Source organism: Phalaenopsis equestris, unplaced genomic scaffold (genome assembly GCF_001263595.1).
Source record: "Phalaenopsis equestris unplaced genomic scaffold, ASM126359v1 Scaffold000287, whole genome shotgun sequence".
NCBI lineage: Eukaryota > Viridiplantae > Streptophyta > Magnoliopsida > Asparagales > Orchidaceae > Phalaenopsis > Phalaenopsis equestris.
The window spans coordinates 492554-510727 of record NW_018164729.1 but is presented as its reverse complement, the minus strand read 5'-3'; the positions used below and the strand labels follow the sequence as shown (position 1 = coordinate 510727).

Genomic DNA, 18174 nt, shown 5'->3' with positions numbered 1-18174 from the left:
GAAAGAAATTATCAAAGTTGATGAGATTACTGCATCATTGTTAGCTCACAACCAGCAGAAGAAGAATGCAGGGGAAATGTCTAATGATAATAGTTTATATGTGAAGGGTAAATCAGAATCATGGAAGGAAGAAAGAGAATGAGAGTTCTGAAAGGCGAAATTTCATATCAAAGTCCAAAGACAAAAAGACGATTCATTGCTACAAGTATAAGGAGTCAGTTCATATGAAGAGAGATTGTCCAAAACTTAAGAAGCTGATTGGGGAGAAAGGTGATGCATCATCAAAGTCTGTAAATGTGGTGCAGAGTGACCATTCAGATTACAGTGATGACGATATGCTATCAGTTTTATCAACTTAGTTCAGGGACGCATGGATTCTTGATTTAGGATGCTTTTATCACATAACCTCTATCAGGGAGTGGTTTACTTCATACGAGTTAACTAATTATGACTCGGTCTATTTAGGTGATGATATATGCTGCAATATTGTTGATATTGGTGACTCAGAATTCAGATGTATGATGATAATGTTAAAACATTATGAAATGTTAGGCATATTCCAGATCTGAAGAAGAATTTAATTTTCATGGGCACTTACATAAAAATGGTTTTATTCCTAAGACAGATGAGGATAGAGAAACCATACCATCAGAATTGTTAAGGGTGTGTTGATTGTGATGAAAGAAAAGTTAACTGCAAGTAATATCTACAAACAGTTGGAGAGTACAATTGTAAGTAGAGTTCATTCTGTGGAGTCAGATGATGATAATACAAAACTATGATATATGCGTTTGGGTCATCTTAGTGAACGTGGGATGGTAGAATTGCATAGAAGAAAATTGTTGCATGGTGTTAAAAATTGCAAGCTCGGTCTTTATAAGTTTCGTGTTCTTGGAAAACAAACTAGAGTTAGTTTCATGGTTGGAAAGCACAAAATTGCAGAGATTCCTGATTATGTGCATTGTGATGTATGCGACCCTACCAGGGAATCGTCATTCGAAGGATCTCAGTATTTTGTTACATTTATTGATGATTTCTCCAAGAAAATTTCAGTGTATTTCTTGAAGCAGAAATTTGAAGTCTTCTCTAAATTCAAACTGTGAAAAGCTGAGGTGAAGAACCAAACTGGCAGAAAGAACAAGTACGTGAGATCTGATAATGACACATAGTACACAGATTCACAGTTTCAGAAGTTCTGTGAGAAGCATGAGATTCAGAGGCATTTTTAGTGCGTAAGACACCACAATAGAATGGTGTGACAGAAAAGATGAACATGTCCTTAACTGAAAGGGCAAGATGTTTGAGGCTGAATGCAAGACTTTCTAAGAGTTTCTGGGCAGAAGGTGTGAATATGACATGTTATCTCATCAATAGATCATCTCGGACATCATTGGGTGGTAAGGTTGCAGAAGAGGTATGTACAGGTAATTCAGTTAATTTCAATCATTTACAAATTTTTAGTTGTCCTACTTATATGCATATACCTGGAGATGAAAGATCAAAACTTGATGCAAAATCCAAGAAGTGCATCTTTCTGGGCTACAAGAAAGACGTGAAAGGATACATGTTTTGGGATCCGATTGCAAAGAAGATGGTAATCAGCAAAGATGCAATTTTTTATGAACAGTTCATGTTACAAAAAAATCAAGATAAGGTGCAAGGGAACAATTCCAGTTCAGATGCAGTGCAGATGGATTTAGAACAACAATCAGAAATAACTGAGAGAGTTGAAGGTTCAAATTCAACACTTGGTTATTCCTTTCCAAATGATTTGCAGAATTATATTCTAGCCAGAGATAGACAGAGACACACCAATATAAGATCTCCTAGTATATTGGGTAATGAAGACTTGGTCTCTTGTGCAATTCTCATCAACAGTGATGATCCAGACACCATTCAAAGAGCTATCACTAGCAAGGAGAAAGAAAAATAGATGGGTGCAATGGTTGAGGAGATGGAGTCTTTGTCAAAAAATCACACATGAGAGCTAGTTCAGCTTCCTGAGAGAAAGAAGGCTATTGGGTGCAAGTGGGTGTACAAAAGGATACCAGCAGTATCAGAAAAAGAAGGGGAAAATTTTAAGGCTCGACTTGTAGCAAATGGATTTTCATAGTAGAAGGGGATATATTATGATAAAATCTTTTCTCCTGTGGTCAGACATACTTCAATCAGGGCAGTGCTTGCATTAGTAGTTATTTGATATTTGCATTTAAAGTAGATGAATGTTAAAACTATTTTCTTGCATGGTGATTTAGAGGAGCATATTTACATAAGGCAGCCAGAAGGGTTCACTCAACCTAGACAGGAACATCTGATTTGCAGATTAAAGAAATTGATGTATGGGTTCAAACAGTCTCCAAGACAATGGTACAAGCGGTTTGACTCCTACATGATTCAGAGTGGCTACAAAGTGATGTGAGTATGATTGTTGTGTTTATGTGAAGATCCTTGATGATCGCTCTATTATTTTTTTTGCTGTATAATGATTGCTGCAAAGACTATGAATGATGTCTGTGGTTTGAAAACGTTATTGAGCCAGGAATTTGACATGAAAGACGAGTCCTACGAAGAAGATTCTTGGAATGGAGATTTATCGAGATAGAGGCTCAAGATGATTATATTTATCTCAATGAGGCTATGTTGAGAAAGTGTTGGAAAGGTTTGAGATGAGCAAAGCAAAGCCTGTGAGCACTCTATTGACAAATTATTTTAAGCTTTCTTTAAAATAATGTCTTAAGACAAATACAAAAATCGAAGACATTGAAAAGGTTCCATATGACAGTGCAGTTGGCTGCTTGATGTATGCAATGGTATGTACTCGTCCTAATTTAGCTCATTTTGTTAGTCAAGCCTGCAAATACATGTCTAAACCTGGAAGGCTGCATTGGGAAACAGTCAAGTGGATTTTCAGGTATCTAAAGGGCACTGTAGGACATGGAATTATTTTTGGCAGTCAGCATGATGATCATTCAGTTGTGGGGTACATGGATTCAGACTATGCAGGTGATTTGGATGACAAACGGTCTACAACTGAGTATGTGTTTACTCGTGGTGGAGGGCCTATATGTTGGAAATCAACAATTCGGTCTATTGTGACATTATCTGCAGTTAAGGCTGAGTACATGACACTAGCTGAAGCTGCAAAAAAAAGTCTTATGACTTGCTGGACTAGTAAAGGAACTGGGTGTTGAGCAAGATGGAGTTCAGTTGCATTGTGACAATTGTGACAGTCAGAGTGTTCAGAGTGTTATTTATCTGGCTAAGGACCAGGTGTACCATGCGAGAACCAAGCATATTGATGTCAGGTATTACAAGATCAGAGAATTGATTGTTTTTTGTGAGATAAAGTTGTAGAAGATTCATATTGATGAAAATGCAGCTGAAATGTTGACCAAGCCAGTTACTATCAACAAGTTCTTGCATTGCTTGGACTTGTTGAATGTTTGTAGTTGCTAGAGAAGCATGGTGGCCTAACCAACTTCAGTGTGTAAGAAACTTCATGATGTATTTCTCTTAAGGGGTGTATATTCGCCAAGTGGAGATTTGTTATGTATGACTCATATGCCATATAAGGGACAAATGCTGGAATGAAGCAGAGCGGAAGAATCTATCCAAATCGGGGGAGTTTCCTTATGTGGGTTGGGGATGCGTGGGCAACACCCGCAATACGGTACATGGATAATTTGGTAATTACATATTGTATTCCAGGGTTTTTTGGTCTATAGGGTTATAATAGGCATGTTTATAACCCTAGGTATTATTTTGTATTTTGTACTTTTTCTGAAATTAAAAGAAAGTCGTCGCTTTTCTCCCGAGGGCGTAGGCATCGTTGCCGAACCTCGTTAAGTCTCTGTGTTCTTCTATATTTGCGTCGATCCTTGATTTTCTTCGCCCTAATTTCTCAACAATATTGCTGGTGTTTGGCGCATCTCTGTTGTTGAAGAAGCGAAGGGATGGCAAGATCAAACAACTGCGGAGGATATTGATCTTGCAGTCAGAGCTACTTTGGAGGGTTGGAAATTTGTCAATGTTGGTGACCTCAATGTATGCCTCTCCTTCCTCTAATTATATAAAATTAATAAAATATGCACGCATCTAATGGGAGAATTAAATTAAACATGGAATACCGGGCCTTGGCAACAGTTGCAGCAGACATTATGTGACTTCGTTGCCCACTAATGGAGCTTGGTGCCCGCCTACTAATGGAGCTTGGTGCCCCTCAATCTCAACCAACAAAACTATCATGTGATAACATCTCGACCGTGGCAATCCTAATAACCCGGTCTTTCACGCTCAGACCATTTTATTTGAGATCATCTTCAATGGGATCAAATCTGAAGGCCAATCAGGAGACATCCTTACTAAAGCAGTTAAAAAACCCAAGTTCAACTATTTTCGATCCAAGATTCAGGTTCACTCCAAGAACCATCATTTTGAAGGGGATCACAACAGAAATATTCTCAGATATGTTCTAATGCAACATGTGCTAAGGAGAAGCAGGTGGATCATAGCAGAACTTTTGCCATAATTAATTATGCGTCACAAAATACTGAATGCAACGAATACTCAGATTTGATCAACAGCTACAGGAAATCTAATTTGATTTTCGAAAGTCCAGGTAAGGCACGTTAGGAGGACAACAAGCTCTCGAATGCGACCATAACATACATTAGTATCTCAGTTTATTCGAGCAATCTATTATCAGGCGGTTAGTGAGTAATCTGATCTCATTATTGGGACAGTTTACCAACTCCACCGAGTTAGCAGCTGGAAAGAAAAAGAGAATGATCCTATTTCCACCTGAGTTTTAAAGCTCTTTTTTGGGAGCTTAGATAAATCTCAGAGTTATATAGTTAGATCATGGCACATATAAATAATTAAACAATATGATTAAACTAATAGTCATTACATTATAAGATGAGACGACATTTATCAAAGTAATCATCTCTAAACAGAGCCATTAACTGACAAAAGGTCCTGAAGATAGCAGTAGATTTTTAAAATTTCTAAAATAAGGTTGAACATCCTAAGTTGCCTCATCATCATCAGCTGCTTCTGCAGCAGCAATCTCAGAATCAAGCACAGCTATCAGGCTTTCGCTGGCATGCTTTGCAACTGAGATCATGTCAAGCAAAACACTTGGGTCCAAGCCAGTACCACCTCTTTTGGTCAGCCCACAAACCCGACCATGCCTATTCACAGAAACTGAAACTGCAGAGCTCATTTGAGACTCCTCTTCTGATGTTGCGTCAACAATGTAATGCTGGCCCACCTGGAACGATAGTCACTCAGCAATCCGTGTTTCAATTTGATATAGAAATTTCACTACCTTTTCGTTATAGTGATCATGAAATGGAAAGGAATGCTGGAGCAGAGAGCAAAATTTACTCAAAAATAAATCAATAATAGGTTAAGCAGTACCTTTGTCAGAGTCACTACAAAAGGTACCCCGGATGTATCAAACTGCATGAACTCCTCATCACTTACATCAACCTCTGGCTGGTCCGCTGAATCTCCAAGAGAAACGCTTACTTTCGGGATGGCTGTATTGCTCAAGGCCGCCTACCACACAGAGGTAATTTACAATCTAACTTCAAATATTAATTTAAATAAACATAATATAAAAAAATGCCAAATACGTGAATGCAAGCATTGATAACAAAGAGTATTCTTAAAAGCAGTCATTTTCATTATCTTCATCATTTGCCTATAAGATTTCTCAAAGTCCTGAATATCTCGTAAACAAAATTTCAGAGCTCTTTGATTAAAAGTGCATTCCAACTAAATCAGCTGTAAACGTGCATCAATACTATCAAGGAAAGATTAGGAAAACAACCTTGATGGCAGCAGCTAGTGTATCTAACAGATTGCCATCTGAACTTATCACAAGTCCATCAATATAAAGATCCCAGCAAACCTTACCCTCAACGACCATCAGTGATGAGAGATCAATACCAGCACCTGGTGCACACAAAAAATAATAATAATATAAATTTAAACATGCCATGTGTCATAAAATACTACACTAGTAACCACAAAAAGCTATCAATAAAATACTAGACTAGTAACCAAAGTGACATCCTTCATACTCCAAAAAGGCATAATACAAGGAGGATATTCTAGTCTTTGTGCAAAATTGTACACCTTAATATTCTTCATTATTATCAACAATGAATGAACCATATCACGTCTTTCTAGATCAGCAAATGGACAGATAATCGGATCCTTTCCCGACAAGATCTGCTCGATTGGGTCGAGGTTAGGTTGGGTGATCTGATTCCATGTTTTCCATCGGCATAAACCCTTTTGGTTAATTACTACTCCCGATTATCCTTTTTTATGTAGAGGGTTCAAGCTCAAAAAGTCCTCCAATCTGTATGGAAGAAGTCCTAGTCAACACCATGCATCAAAGATTGAAAACATTTGACTCTGATGCCACATAATCTAACACTTTTTAAAGTTTGTGAATAGAGATGCTCCAAGAAAATTGCAAAGCAAATAAGGGGATTAGAGAAAATTGGGTTCTTTGTGAAAAAGAAGTGGCCAACAATATTCCCGTGAGTTTCTTGGCTAGTTGTGATTATTAATTAATAGAATTTCACTAGGTCCTAACCAACCATTGTGAGCTCCACAAATTCACACCCGACTCTTTTGGGAGAATTTGTGCTTTTTTGTCAAATTTGTAAAATACAAAATAAATTTTATATAAAAAAAAATCACCCGGAGAATTTGCCCTCAATTGCAAGGACTTTATGATCTAACTCTAAGTTTTCCATAAATATAAGCTCATATGATTAATTACTTCTGGTGATAAGTTTTTACTTCAAGACTGGGGATTTAAGAACTTAGCGCAATAACTTATTCTAAAAAGAGAAAAATATAATATTTTTAGCTTAAGAATGGACGATAAAGGGAAAGACAATGAACCCGATTAAAAACTTATGGTTTCATAGTTCCAGATTGTCTTTGATCTTGATCTACCTAATAAGATAAAGATAGTTGACCCAACCTGACTGAAAAATCATTCTTAGCAATTATGGGTTACGAGTGTCTATTTCCGAGTACTTTCAACATCCTGTATACATTAATATAGTTTGTTTCATGATTCAAGCTATGCGTGCATTTTTCAAATGATTTTTATTTTTTATTTTTCCTTCCTCTGATGCATCAAACTGATTGAAGGAAAAGAAAATCCTTCTTGAGCGATTTCAACAGTCAAAACTTGTTTGTGTAGTCCATTTTGCAATTCAAATGGCACTCACAAACTTTTAATTTCAAGAAATGTCTATGAATTTGGTTTCATAAGATGCCTTCCCTTGTTCATAGTCATTTTATACTCATTTGGTTGAGTTGGGGAGCAGAAAGAGAGGTCAACGCTTTGAAATCTTGAAACCTTTTTTCGCTTATACATTTATCTCATACTTCCCTTCTGCCCCGATAATCCATACAAAGAATGAGAAGCCAAGAACTATTTGGGAAGATATGGAAGTCAGCGGAAGAGTGGAATAAATCTTCCAAGTATGCAGCATGTGCCTAAGGAAGAAGGCTTCCTATTTTCAGTCAAGAGAGACAAGTAACTCTAAGCGGGAATGGATGAAAATACATATATAAACTATCATCACACTTGTTACAAAAGAAATGAGCTCTTGGGATTTCAACTCAGTTAAATTATATCCATTAAAATGGGAAGTGAAGAAGGGGGGAGAGCGCCAGAGGTAGATTTAAGGCAGTTCACTAAAAACACACAAATACATTCATGAGGAAATAAAAAGGTTTCAAATTAAAGCATGCATCAGCATAATTATTCATGAATGTTACAATAGTCATCATATATTGAAACAGATAAATTTTATTAAATTTTCATATACCTGTGGAACAATTAAAGTAGCAAAATTCCAGCAATTGAAAATTGAAATGATATTATTTTTCTTTAAACAAACAAGTAGTGTACCTGCCCCGCTTTTACCACCCAGTAGGCATCTCTGCAGTACAACAGAGAGCTCAGCGGATAACTCTTCGCCACCTCTTCCCTAGGAAGATATATTAACCACAAATTAGTGAAGAGAACTTTAAACTTCTGTAGATATGCTCATGGATTGGGTTTCTGATAAAATATTAGGTTGGAAACCAATGAAATAAACTGTAACTTGGAACAATGTGGAACGTTTGCAAGAGGCATATCTAATAAAGCATCTAATAACCAAGAGACTGCTTATCCAACAGCTCAATCCTAGTAATAATGGAAAAAGGGATTTGTATTTCTTGATTCAAATTAGTATAAAGAAGAGTGGTATTATACAAATATTCTAAGATTTAAAATAGGAAAGAAAGTAAATTAAGAGCAGAAATTAAACCTAGACATCAGCCTATGAAATCGGTGTTAATTACACCACATCAGGGCAATTAATGTCATTGATTCATTTCCAGTTTAACATCCGGGCAATTAATGTCATTGATTTATTTCCGGTTTAACACCCCCCTCAAGCTCATGATGGTATGGTGAACGTCATCTTGAGTTTGCTCAGTAGATCTTGAAACCGTGTCGAATGATGAATTTTGGTGAAGATATCAGCTGTTTGGTTAGCAAAGGAGACATGAATTAAAGATATGGTGCTTTGAGTAACATGATAACGAATAAAGTGACAATCAATTTCAATGGATTTAGTACGCTCATGAAAAACGTTATTATGAGAGATCTGTATAACACTTCTATTATCACAATGAAGCATAGTAGCAGAAGATTGTGGGATGCCCATATCAGATAACAACCAGTGTAGCCAAAGTAATTCAGATGTGGTGTCAGCTAGAGCACGATACTCAGATTTTGTGTTGGAAAGAGCAACGCCTGTTTGCTTTTTGTTACGCCAAGAGATAAGAGAATCTCCTAAGAAGAAGTCATAACCATTGGTAGAACGCCGATCTGTGGGATCACCAACCCAATTAGCATCATAGTAGCTAGATAACACCAAAGAGAAGTGAGCAGAAAAAAGTAGACCATGAAAAAAAGTATCTTTAATATATCGAAGTATCCGAAGAACTGCAGAAAAATGTGATGAGCGTGGGGCAGACATAAACTAACTGACTGTCAACAACACATGAGATATGAGATCGGGTAATAGTGAGATATACAAGACTTCCCACAAGTTATCGATATAGGGTAGGATCATCAAGAGAAGTGTCATCGAGGGGAGTAAGTTTGCAATTGAGTTCCAAGGGGGTTGATATAGTTTTACTATCAGTAATGCCCGCTTGAAACAGTAGATCAGATGCATACTTAGCTTGAGAAAGTTAATAACCTTTAGAATTATGAGAAACTTCAAGCCCCAAAAAATAATTGAGATTGCTAAGATCATTCATTTCAAATACTGACTGAGAAAATGTTGTAATTCGGAGATACCAGATACGTCACAATTCACTGTGTCAGGATTTAGAAATAACTCAATCAAGGAGTCAATGTGGAACATGAAGTCAATATTGACAGCGTAGTGAAATTTGAAAAGGGATGAGAACATGATATTTTCCCAGAAGATAACATGACGTGATATGCGAAGTTTATTTGCAATGGGATCCCAACAACGATACCCTTTGTGCTCAATTTCATACCCAAGAAAATAACATAAACGCGCACGTGGTTCTAATTTTATCCGTTCATGGGGTTGTAAAAGAACAAAACAGACACAAACAAATGATTTAAGTAGGGGATAATCACGAGGCTTCCCAAACAATTTTTCAAAAAGAGATAAATTTTGGAGAACTAAGGTAGGGGCTCGATTAATGATGTAGACTACAGTAAGAGGCTGCATCTAAGTGATTTAAGTAGGGAATAGTCATGACTAATTTTGTCTGTTCATGGGGTTGCAAAAGAACAAAACAGACACATCCAAATGATTTAAGAAGGGAATAGTCAGGAGGCTTCCCAAACAACTTTTCAAAAGGGGATAAATTTTGGAGAACTAAGGAAAGAACTCGATTAATGCTGTAGACTGCAGTAAGAGCTGCTTCACCCAAATTTTTTCTGGACAAGAGGCAGAATGAAAAAGAGCACGAGCAGAAACAAGAATATGACGATGTTTTTGTTCAGCTCGTCCATTTTGTTGGGAGGTGTGAGGACAAGAGCGTTGAACTAGGGTATTTTGTTGATTGAGAAATTAGAGTAAAGAAGAATCCTGATATTCCATAGTGTTATCCGTTCGAAAAATTTTAATAGTAGAAGAAAATTGAGTTTTAATCATATTAGCAAATGAAGTGTAGATTTTTGGCAATTCAGATCGATTTTTCAAAAAATATATCTATTTAAAACAAAAATAATTATCAATAAATAACACAAAATAACGAAAGTCATTTATTGAAGGAATAGGGGCAGGACCCCAGATGTCCGAATGAATTAAACCAAAAGGACTATTTAAAATTAAATTACTAAGATTAAATGACAACGCTGGTTGCTTAGCAAGTTGACAATGTAAACAATTAAATGACTCAAACTTTGTAGATCCTAACAAGCCACGTGAAATTAAAGATTGAAGTTTACTGGCTGATGCATGACCAAAACGAAGATGTCATTGGTGAATAGAATAGTTGGTAGTTGTAGCAGCAGACATAAATTTTTGGGGAAGATGCAGAGAGACAAACTCAAATAATCGACCGATTCTGTGACCCGTCCCAAGAATATGTCCTGTTTGTGGATCCTGTACATGACAACATGAAGAGGAAAAATTAACATTTAGTCCTTTTTCACATAACTGGCAAATTGATGGCTAAGTTAGGGGTACAATAAATTTCAGGAAGACTGAGATCGGAGGTAGATGCATGACCAGTGTGATTGATATTCATTTTACAACCATTGACAGTGTGGATCGGCGGCAAAAAAAATATTGGTGATTTGGTGGACAATAATTTTACATTGTTAGTCATATGGTTACGACAGACAGAGTCAAAAAGCCAATGAGGATTGCCCGGAGTGACAAACATGACCGTAGATAAATTGGAAGAGATAACTTGTTTGAATAATGCTTCAATATCACTCATAGTGCTAGCAGCAGAGACGGAAGTAACGTTAGGCTTCGAGATGGCCTTGAGTTCCCCACTTTTTGGTCGTGAAGGACGAGTCGGGCAATTATCAAGAATATGAGCATGAGTACGACAATATTTGCATTCAACAGTCGGATAATTAGCAAAAACACGGCCAGTTTGTTTGCAATTCTTACATGTGTTGTTGCCAGATTTATGATATGAGGGACGAGTTGTTGCGAGTGCAATTCCAAAATTCGAGTTTTTGTCAAGATTTCTTGTACAGTCATATCCAATATAGGAAGAGGATGACGGTGCAGAAGAGAGGCTCGAACTACTTCATATTCAGGTCGGAGAGCCATGTGAACTTGAATAAGATAAAGATGATCTTCACTTACTTTCGCCTGGATAGTTGATTCCAAATTAGTTGGACTTGAGCAAGAAAATCATTCACAGATTGCCCAGATTCTTGTTTTAGATTATGAAGCTTAGTCCATAACTGAAAATAATGAGCAAGTTCAGTGGTCCGATATCTATTGGTCAAGAGCTGTAAAATTCATTTGCAGTTTCATAATCAGCAAATTGAATGTGAATGGATGGAATAGAGGTGTTACGAAACCAAGTAATAATCTGATGGTTTTTGCTATCCCAGTCTTCAAGGCGGTCAGCAAATTTATCATTAGTTTCGTTTTGTTGTTTGGTTGACTTATTGATATCTCTAGTAACAATACGCCAAAGCTTGCGACCGATCAAGAAGTTTTTCATTCATTGGACCCATAAATTATAATTTGAACTAGTCAAGATTGTTGCAATGAGATTTGAAATATACGATCTCTCTATTAGAAAGTGGAGGAGACAAAGAATAAAGCTTCCACAAACAGATGCCCAAAATCACACAGGAGAAAAAAATAAATTAAAAAAAAGGAAGGGAGATATATTGAGACAGAACAGTGAGGTCGATCGCAAAAGAGAGGCACAACAAGGGTGGATCGCGTGCGGCTATGACAGAGGGGAATCGCGACAGCAAAGAGGACGAGAGCTCAGACGTTAGTTTCAGGTTGAGCCGCAGCTGAGGGAGGCAGGTTTGCGGCTCCTTGCGCGGTAGGGCAGAGAGGTGGCCGCAGGGAATAGAGCTCAAGCGTGCAACCTGGGATCGGGCAAGAGATCCTGGAGGTTGTCTTGGCGATCTCGTGGGAGTAAGACAACACAGAGACAGAAGGCAAAAGGTTGCACTAAAGGGGAGGTTCAGCTCTGGCTCGAGGACGGGGCAGGGATTAGGTGCGGAAAGATCTAGGTCTTTGATACCATAATAATGAAAAAGGGGATTTTTATTTCTTGTTTCATATTAGTACAAAGAAGTGTGATATTTATACAAGTATTATAAGATTTAGAATATGAAAGAAAGTAAAATAAGAGCAGAAATTAAGCCTAGACATCAACCTATGGAATTGACGTTAATTACACCATATTAGGACAATTAATGTCATTGATTTATTTCCGGTTTGACACCTAGAATGCCGAAATAGGTTTTATGATTTTATTCATTGTTCAATTGACAACTATAACAACCCTAAAAGTTGAATTGCAAGATAAATGACTTCAAATAAACAAACAAATGTCCGGGCCTTCTACCTAAACTTTTAGATCAAGCTTTTACAAGCATCGCATTTCCAATTTTTATTAACAATAAATGCTAATTAAGGCTCGATTTGATATAGTTTTCAACCAATTGCCCCTACTTTCTTGAACAGTAAAAACAATTTTAGGATGTCCGGGAGAAAAGCCATAGCAAAAATAAATAAATAAATAAAAATCAAACTGTATTATTTAGGAATCTTAATAGAAAAATGCTTTGATGAACATTTAATCGATTTTCTAAAACAATACATTATCCGGTTATAGAAAAATCATGTCAAGTTCATAATAAGATTCATTTCAGCTATAAATGAAATTATATTAGTGCTACGACAATTTCTTATCAAACAGTCATATAAATGATCTTGACTTCACAGAACAATATCCAACCCAGCCTAACACAAGACAAGATGACAGAAATAGCCTAAAACTTACTCAATCCGATGATAGTACCAACCAAAACTTCAAATATAATCTCCAGAGTACATCTACGTTTAAATAAACTTAAACTCTCTTTTTACCATACATCCAACCTTAAAAACAGTTCATTTGTAATAAATGAAGCCAACCAACCTCAAACACTGGTGCTGCAGTTGGACTCATATCAACAAAAATAGCAACTTTTCCTTTGTCTGGCCGTAGAGGAACAGGCTTCCCAAGTTCGGCCTGCATGACAAGGCATTGCAAACATTCATAGAATCTAATCAAAGTAAAAAATAAATATATAAATTTGTATCCACATAAACCAAGTTCAAATTTGAACCAACTGAAAGCACGACTAGCAAAAACAAGAGAATTCAGATGGCAAGGTCATTTCATGGAGAAGCCCAGATTTAAAATAAAGAGAGTAACAGTTTGTCAAGTAACACTTTGAGGGAGAAAATATAACAGTTTACCTATAAGTTCGATTAAAAGGGCTTTTTTTCTTCCATCATATCGAACGAAACAATGGAATGATTGAAAAGTACAGTTCAACCAAAGATACTACTTTCAAACATAGATTCTTCAGCCAGAGCACTAGTTGTACAGCAGTAACATCGTTACCTTAATGCTAACTATGACATCAGTCGCACCCAATGTAACCCGTGCAGAACCAGTAGCCTATCATAAAACCCACAAAAGAAATTATGTGGGCAGAGAAAAAATCAACAGACACTAAATATAGGAAGAAAACATCAAATAATGCTACTTTTATGCAAAGGAAACCGGTTTTCATCACTGATTATTGAGAATTTTCCAGCAAAAATTAGGAGCATAAGCTCATTAAAACCTGTGGAATAACATCAGTTTGAACAGAAATAGGTCTGAACTGCAGACGCTGCCGGCCGTCCGAACGAAGATCTTGTGCAATCCCCCCAAGTATAAACTGTTTCTCTCCTACTGATAGACCCACCATACCTTCAAGTTTTAACACAAAGGCGGCTGAAAGATCCAATGTAAAGGATAAAATCAAGATGATTTAATTTAAAATAAAATAAAATAAATCAAATTTTTAGGTGAAATGATTCACATTTTGTACCGCTTTATATAAAGTGGAACTAAGAGCATTAAGAAACTAGGATAATGGTTTCAAACCTTCCTCTCAAAAGAGAAAGTTGTTAAGGCGGGATACATAGAAGTGTTTACCTCATGTGATATTATGAGGACCCAAGGCGCCCAGCGGTGTCTTCCCACCGCGAGGGTTTGGTGACAAAGACGATGATTTTGGAGAAACAGGGAGTAGGAGAGTGACGTAGGGGAGGGTTTCAGGAAGAGAGCGCAGGATGTTGGCCTTGGTTCGGTTAGTTTTATTAATATCATAGATTAAAAATTAAAAATTAATAGTACTCAGTTTAACTCTAATTAAATATATTTATACTTATTATTTAATTGTCAATTAATAGCAAATGCATATTAAATTTTATTTATTCAATAAAATTATAAGTAATTACTAATTAATATAATTAATAATTACTCAATCATTACTTTATAGGTTTCAAACAATTATTTAATAAATAATTAATTTATAAAATTTAATAACTAATTACTTTTGTGAATATATAATTATTAAAAATCATGATTTTAAATAAATTTTTAATTTAACTTTATTTAGTTATTAATTTTTATCATGATCAAAGTTTAATCATACTTCCTTATCCTAACAAATATTACAATTTTCTAAGGGCCCGGTTCAGGCGGACTAAAATCTCAAGCAACATTTTCAAAACTCCACTGTCCCGTTTGATAAAAGTTTTGAGAAACGACGGTTTTGATTGTTTAATAAACGCAACCTCGGGATCGATTCTGTGGCCCCCGTTCGTCGCTCGTCTTTTACCCCACTATGCTCGGGTCTCATTTGCCCTCAACCCAAGCCCTAGTGTCAATCTTGCCTCCCTCGCTCTCGCCTCTCTCCAATAGCGTTGTTCGCTCTCAAGAGCAGCAACATTGTTCAGCTAGGAGCAATATCAGGAATGAGAGGAATGGGTTGCTTATATATATATATATATATATATATATATATATATCAACAATAAAGCCTTAATCCCACTAAATGGAGTTAGCTACAAGAATTATTTTTCTCCATTGAGTCTTATTTAGTGTCATATTTTCATTTAGTTCTAATAAATTAAGATCTTTTTTTATACAATAAGCCCAAGTCTTCTTAGGCTTACCTCTGCCGAATCTAAAACATCTACTCTGATCATCGGATGGTCGATGTTTAATGTGACCAAACCATCTAAGACGACTCTCTCTAATTTTGTCCGTCATTGGAGCTAAACCAACCCTATCACAGATATATTTATTTCGCATTTTGTCTCTAAGTGTAAAGCCACTCATCCACCTAATCATTCTCATCTCGGCAACACTTAGTAGTATGCTTCTCTTTTAAAGACCAACTTACAGCGCCATAGAGCATTGCAGGTCTCACCACCCTCTTATAAAATTTTCCTTTCAATCTGAGTGGTACTTTTCTATCACACAAAAGGCCTGAAGCATTCCTACACTTCAACCAACCAACTTGAATTCTACTATTAACATCCCCATCTAGCTCACCATCGCTTTGAACAACATACCCAAAATATTTAAATCATTCACACCTTTTAATAATTTGATCACCCAAAGTTACACTTCTGTCACTAGAGCTAATACCATTAAAATTACATTCCATGTATTCAGTTTTAGTTCTACTCAAATGAAGGCTTTTAAACTCCAATGTAGACCTCCATAATTCAAGTTTTTCCTGGGCTTTTTCTCTCATCTTATCCATGAAAAGGATATCATTAGCAAAAAAAACATACACCAAGGTACATCCTCCTGTAAATGTCTAATAAGACTATCCATAACTAAAGCAAGATGATATGGACTTAAAGCCTTTCTTGATGTAATTCAACATAACTAGGAAAATATTTGGTCAATCTTCCTTCAGTTTGAACGCAAGTAACTGCTCTACTATACATGTCTTTAATGACTTCAATATAAGTCATATCAACACCTATCTTCTCAAGAACTCTCCAAAGGATATCTCTTGGAACATTATTGTAAGCTTTTTTCAAAATCAATAAAAATTAAAAGCAGATCCTCTTTATTATCTCTAAACTTCTTCATCAATCCTCTCAATAAATGTATAGCTTCCATAGTAGACCTGCCAGACATAAATTCAAATTGATTATGAGAAATCTTTGTAATACGTCTTAACCCTTGCCCCTAAATGTTCATTACGAAACCATAATTTTAATGTATGACACATCAACTTAATTCCTCTATAATTTGCACACTCTTGTGCATCCCATTTATTCTTAAAATGAGGACCAAAATGCTCTTCCTCCACTCCTAAGATATCTTTTTAGTTTTGAAAATAATATTAAAGAGTTTAGTAAGCCAAGAAACTCTCAATTCTCCTAAATATTTCCGCACTTCAATTAGGATAGCATCTGGTCCTACAGACTTTCCACCATTGATTTTCTTTAAAGCCTCTTCAACCTCTTTTTTACTAATGCGACGGTAAAAATGAAATGTTTTATTATTATTAACAATATTAAGATCACTGAGGTCGATCTTATTTTCAAAAACTTCATTAAAAAGTTTATCAAAATAACTTATCCTCCTATGTTGAATATCTTTTTCCAAGAAAAACACTTTTTGATTTTCATCTTTAATACACTTTGTTTGAGTTAAATCTTTTCTGGGATGTTAAACCAAAATTAATTAGATGAATTCTTCTATATACATATATTTTTCACCATTTATACATATATTTTTCACCATTCTTTGTATCTAATCTATTATAAAGATCACTAAAAGCTGAATTTTTAGCGTCAGAGATTGTTTTTTTTAGAGTCCCTATGGGCAGTTTGATATTTTTTCGAGCTCGTTAAGTTTTTACATTTAAATTAATTTTTATAATATAACTACTTATATTTTATCTTTTCTTGCACATTATTATTCGACCACCAACTATTTTATTTGTAGAAAATTTTCCTTTTAATTCTCCAAGTACATTTTTTGCTACTTGTTTAATTGTGTTTGTAACTTTATCCCACATAGCATTTGCTTCTTCACGAACATCCCAAAATTTGAAATCTTGAATTTTACTCATAAAAATAATTTTATTTGTGTTTTAGTGGTTCCCCCATCTAATTCTATGATGATGAGTCATAATATTTTTTATTTTACAACTTTTCATTGATATTGAGTACTTAAATTCTCACTTGGAATGACCTTACAATCTTTACAATCTCGACAATCTTTTCTTCTCTTAAGAAAACAATCAATTTGTGTTTTATTAGATCCATTCTTATAAGTAATAAGTTGCTCATCTCTTTTCTTGAATAAAGTATTAGTAATAACAAAATCATATGCTAAAACAAAATCTAAAATGAATATACCTTCTTCATTAGTAACTCCAAATCCATAGCCACCATAAATATTTCTTAAATCTTCTACCACTCTACTGACATGTCCATTTAAATCACCTCCAATAAAATTCTTTCTTCAAGAGGTATCATTTGTATTAAGTATTCTAAGTCATTCCAGAATTTATCTTTAGCCCTTATATCTAAATCTACTTGATGTGCATAAACACTTATAATATTAAAAAATTTAGTATTAAAAATAATCTTAAGGGATATAATTCTATCTCCAACTCTATTAATCCAACTCTATTAATTTTACTATTAATTTTAACAACATTATCTTTCACTCTTATCTATAATTACACATACACAATTTCTAGTTCGACTCTTACCAAAATACCAATGTTTACAACTTAAATTATCAATCTCCTTAGCCATTTCTCCAATCCATTTAGTTTCTTAAGTACATAAGATATTAATCTTTCTGTAATCTTTTTATGAATCATAATATCAACTAATTCCTTTAATTTACCATTGTGAGTACCTATATTCCACGATCATTTCCTAATATTAGTTTCATTAGTTTTATGGACTAACTTTTTTACTTGTATTCGTCCGTAATGTGGGAACTCTTATTTATTTGACATTACACCCCGACGTTGGTGTAGCGACCCTTGTACACTTTTCACTATGTTCAGAC

At 35.4% G+C, this 18174-nt stretch overlaps 1 protein-coding gene across 3 annotated transcripts; it reads right to left on the bottom strand.

Moving 5' to 3' along the window:
* Nucleotides 1-4868: 4868 nt before the first annotated feature.
* Nucleotides 4869-14411, bottom strand: LOC110025086 (exosome complex component RRP42). Of its 3 annotated transcripts, none has more exons than XM_020725354.1 (8): nt 14269-14411; nt 13913-14040; nt 13687-13743; nt 13216-13308; nt 7952-8030; nt 5837-5961; nt 5422-5562; nt 4869-5272 (listed from the first exon to the last, which is right to left on the bottom strand). In XM_020725354.1, exons 2-8 carry the CDS (start codon nt 14036-14038, stop codon nt 5027-5029), a joined length of 867 nt encoding a protein of 288 aa, XP_020581013.1. In that variant the 5' UTR covers nt 14039-14040; nt 14269-14411; the 3' UTR covers nt 4869-5026. The 3 variants fall into 3 exon arrangements, with proteins under 3 accessions (XP_020581013.1, XP_020581012.1, XP_020581010.1); XM_020725353.1 differs by having other exon boundaries at nt 4871-5272; nt 13913-14072; nt 14267-14411; XM_020725351.1 differs by having other exon boundaries at nt 4871-5272; nt 13913-14064.
* Between the last annotated feature and the right edge of the window lie 3763 nt (nt 14412-18174).

What these genes read in the sequence shown, in the direction of transcription:
- LOC110025086 (XM_020725354.1), bottom strand. Translation starts at nt 14,038, where the DNA reads ATGGTGGGTCTATCAGTAGGAGAGAAACAGTTTATACTTGGGGGGATT. An exon ending in ATGTCATAGTTAGCATTAAG is followed by an intron (nt 13,309 to 13,686) that starts GTAACGATGTTA and finishes CTTGTCATGCAG; the next exon opens with GCCGAACTTGGGAAGCCTGT. An exon ending in CTGCAGCACCAGTGTTTGAG is followed by an intron (nt 8,031 to 13,215) that starts GTTGGTTGGCTT and finishes ATATCTTCCTAG; the next exon opens with GGAAGAGGTGGCGAAGAGTT.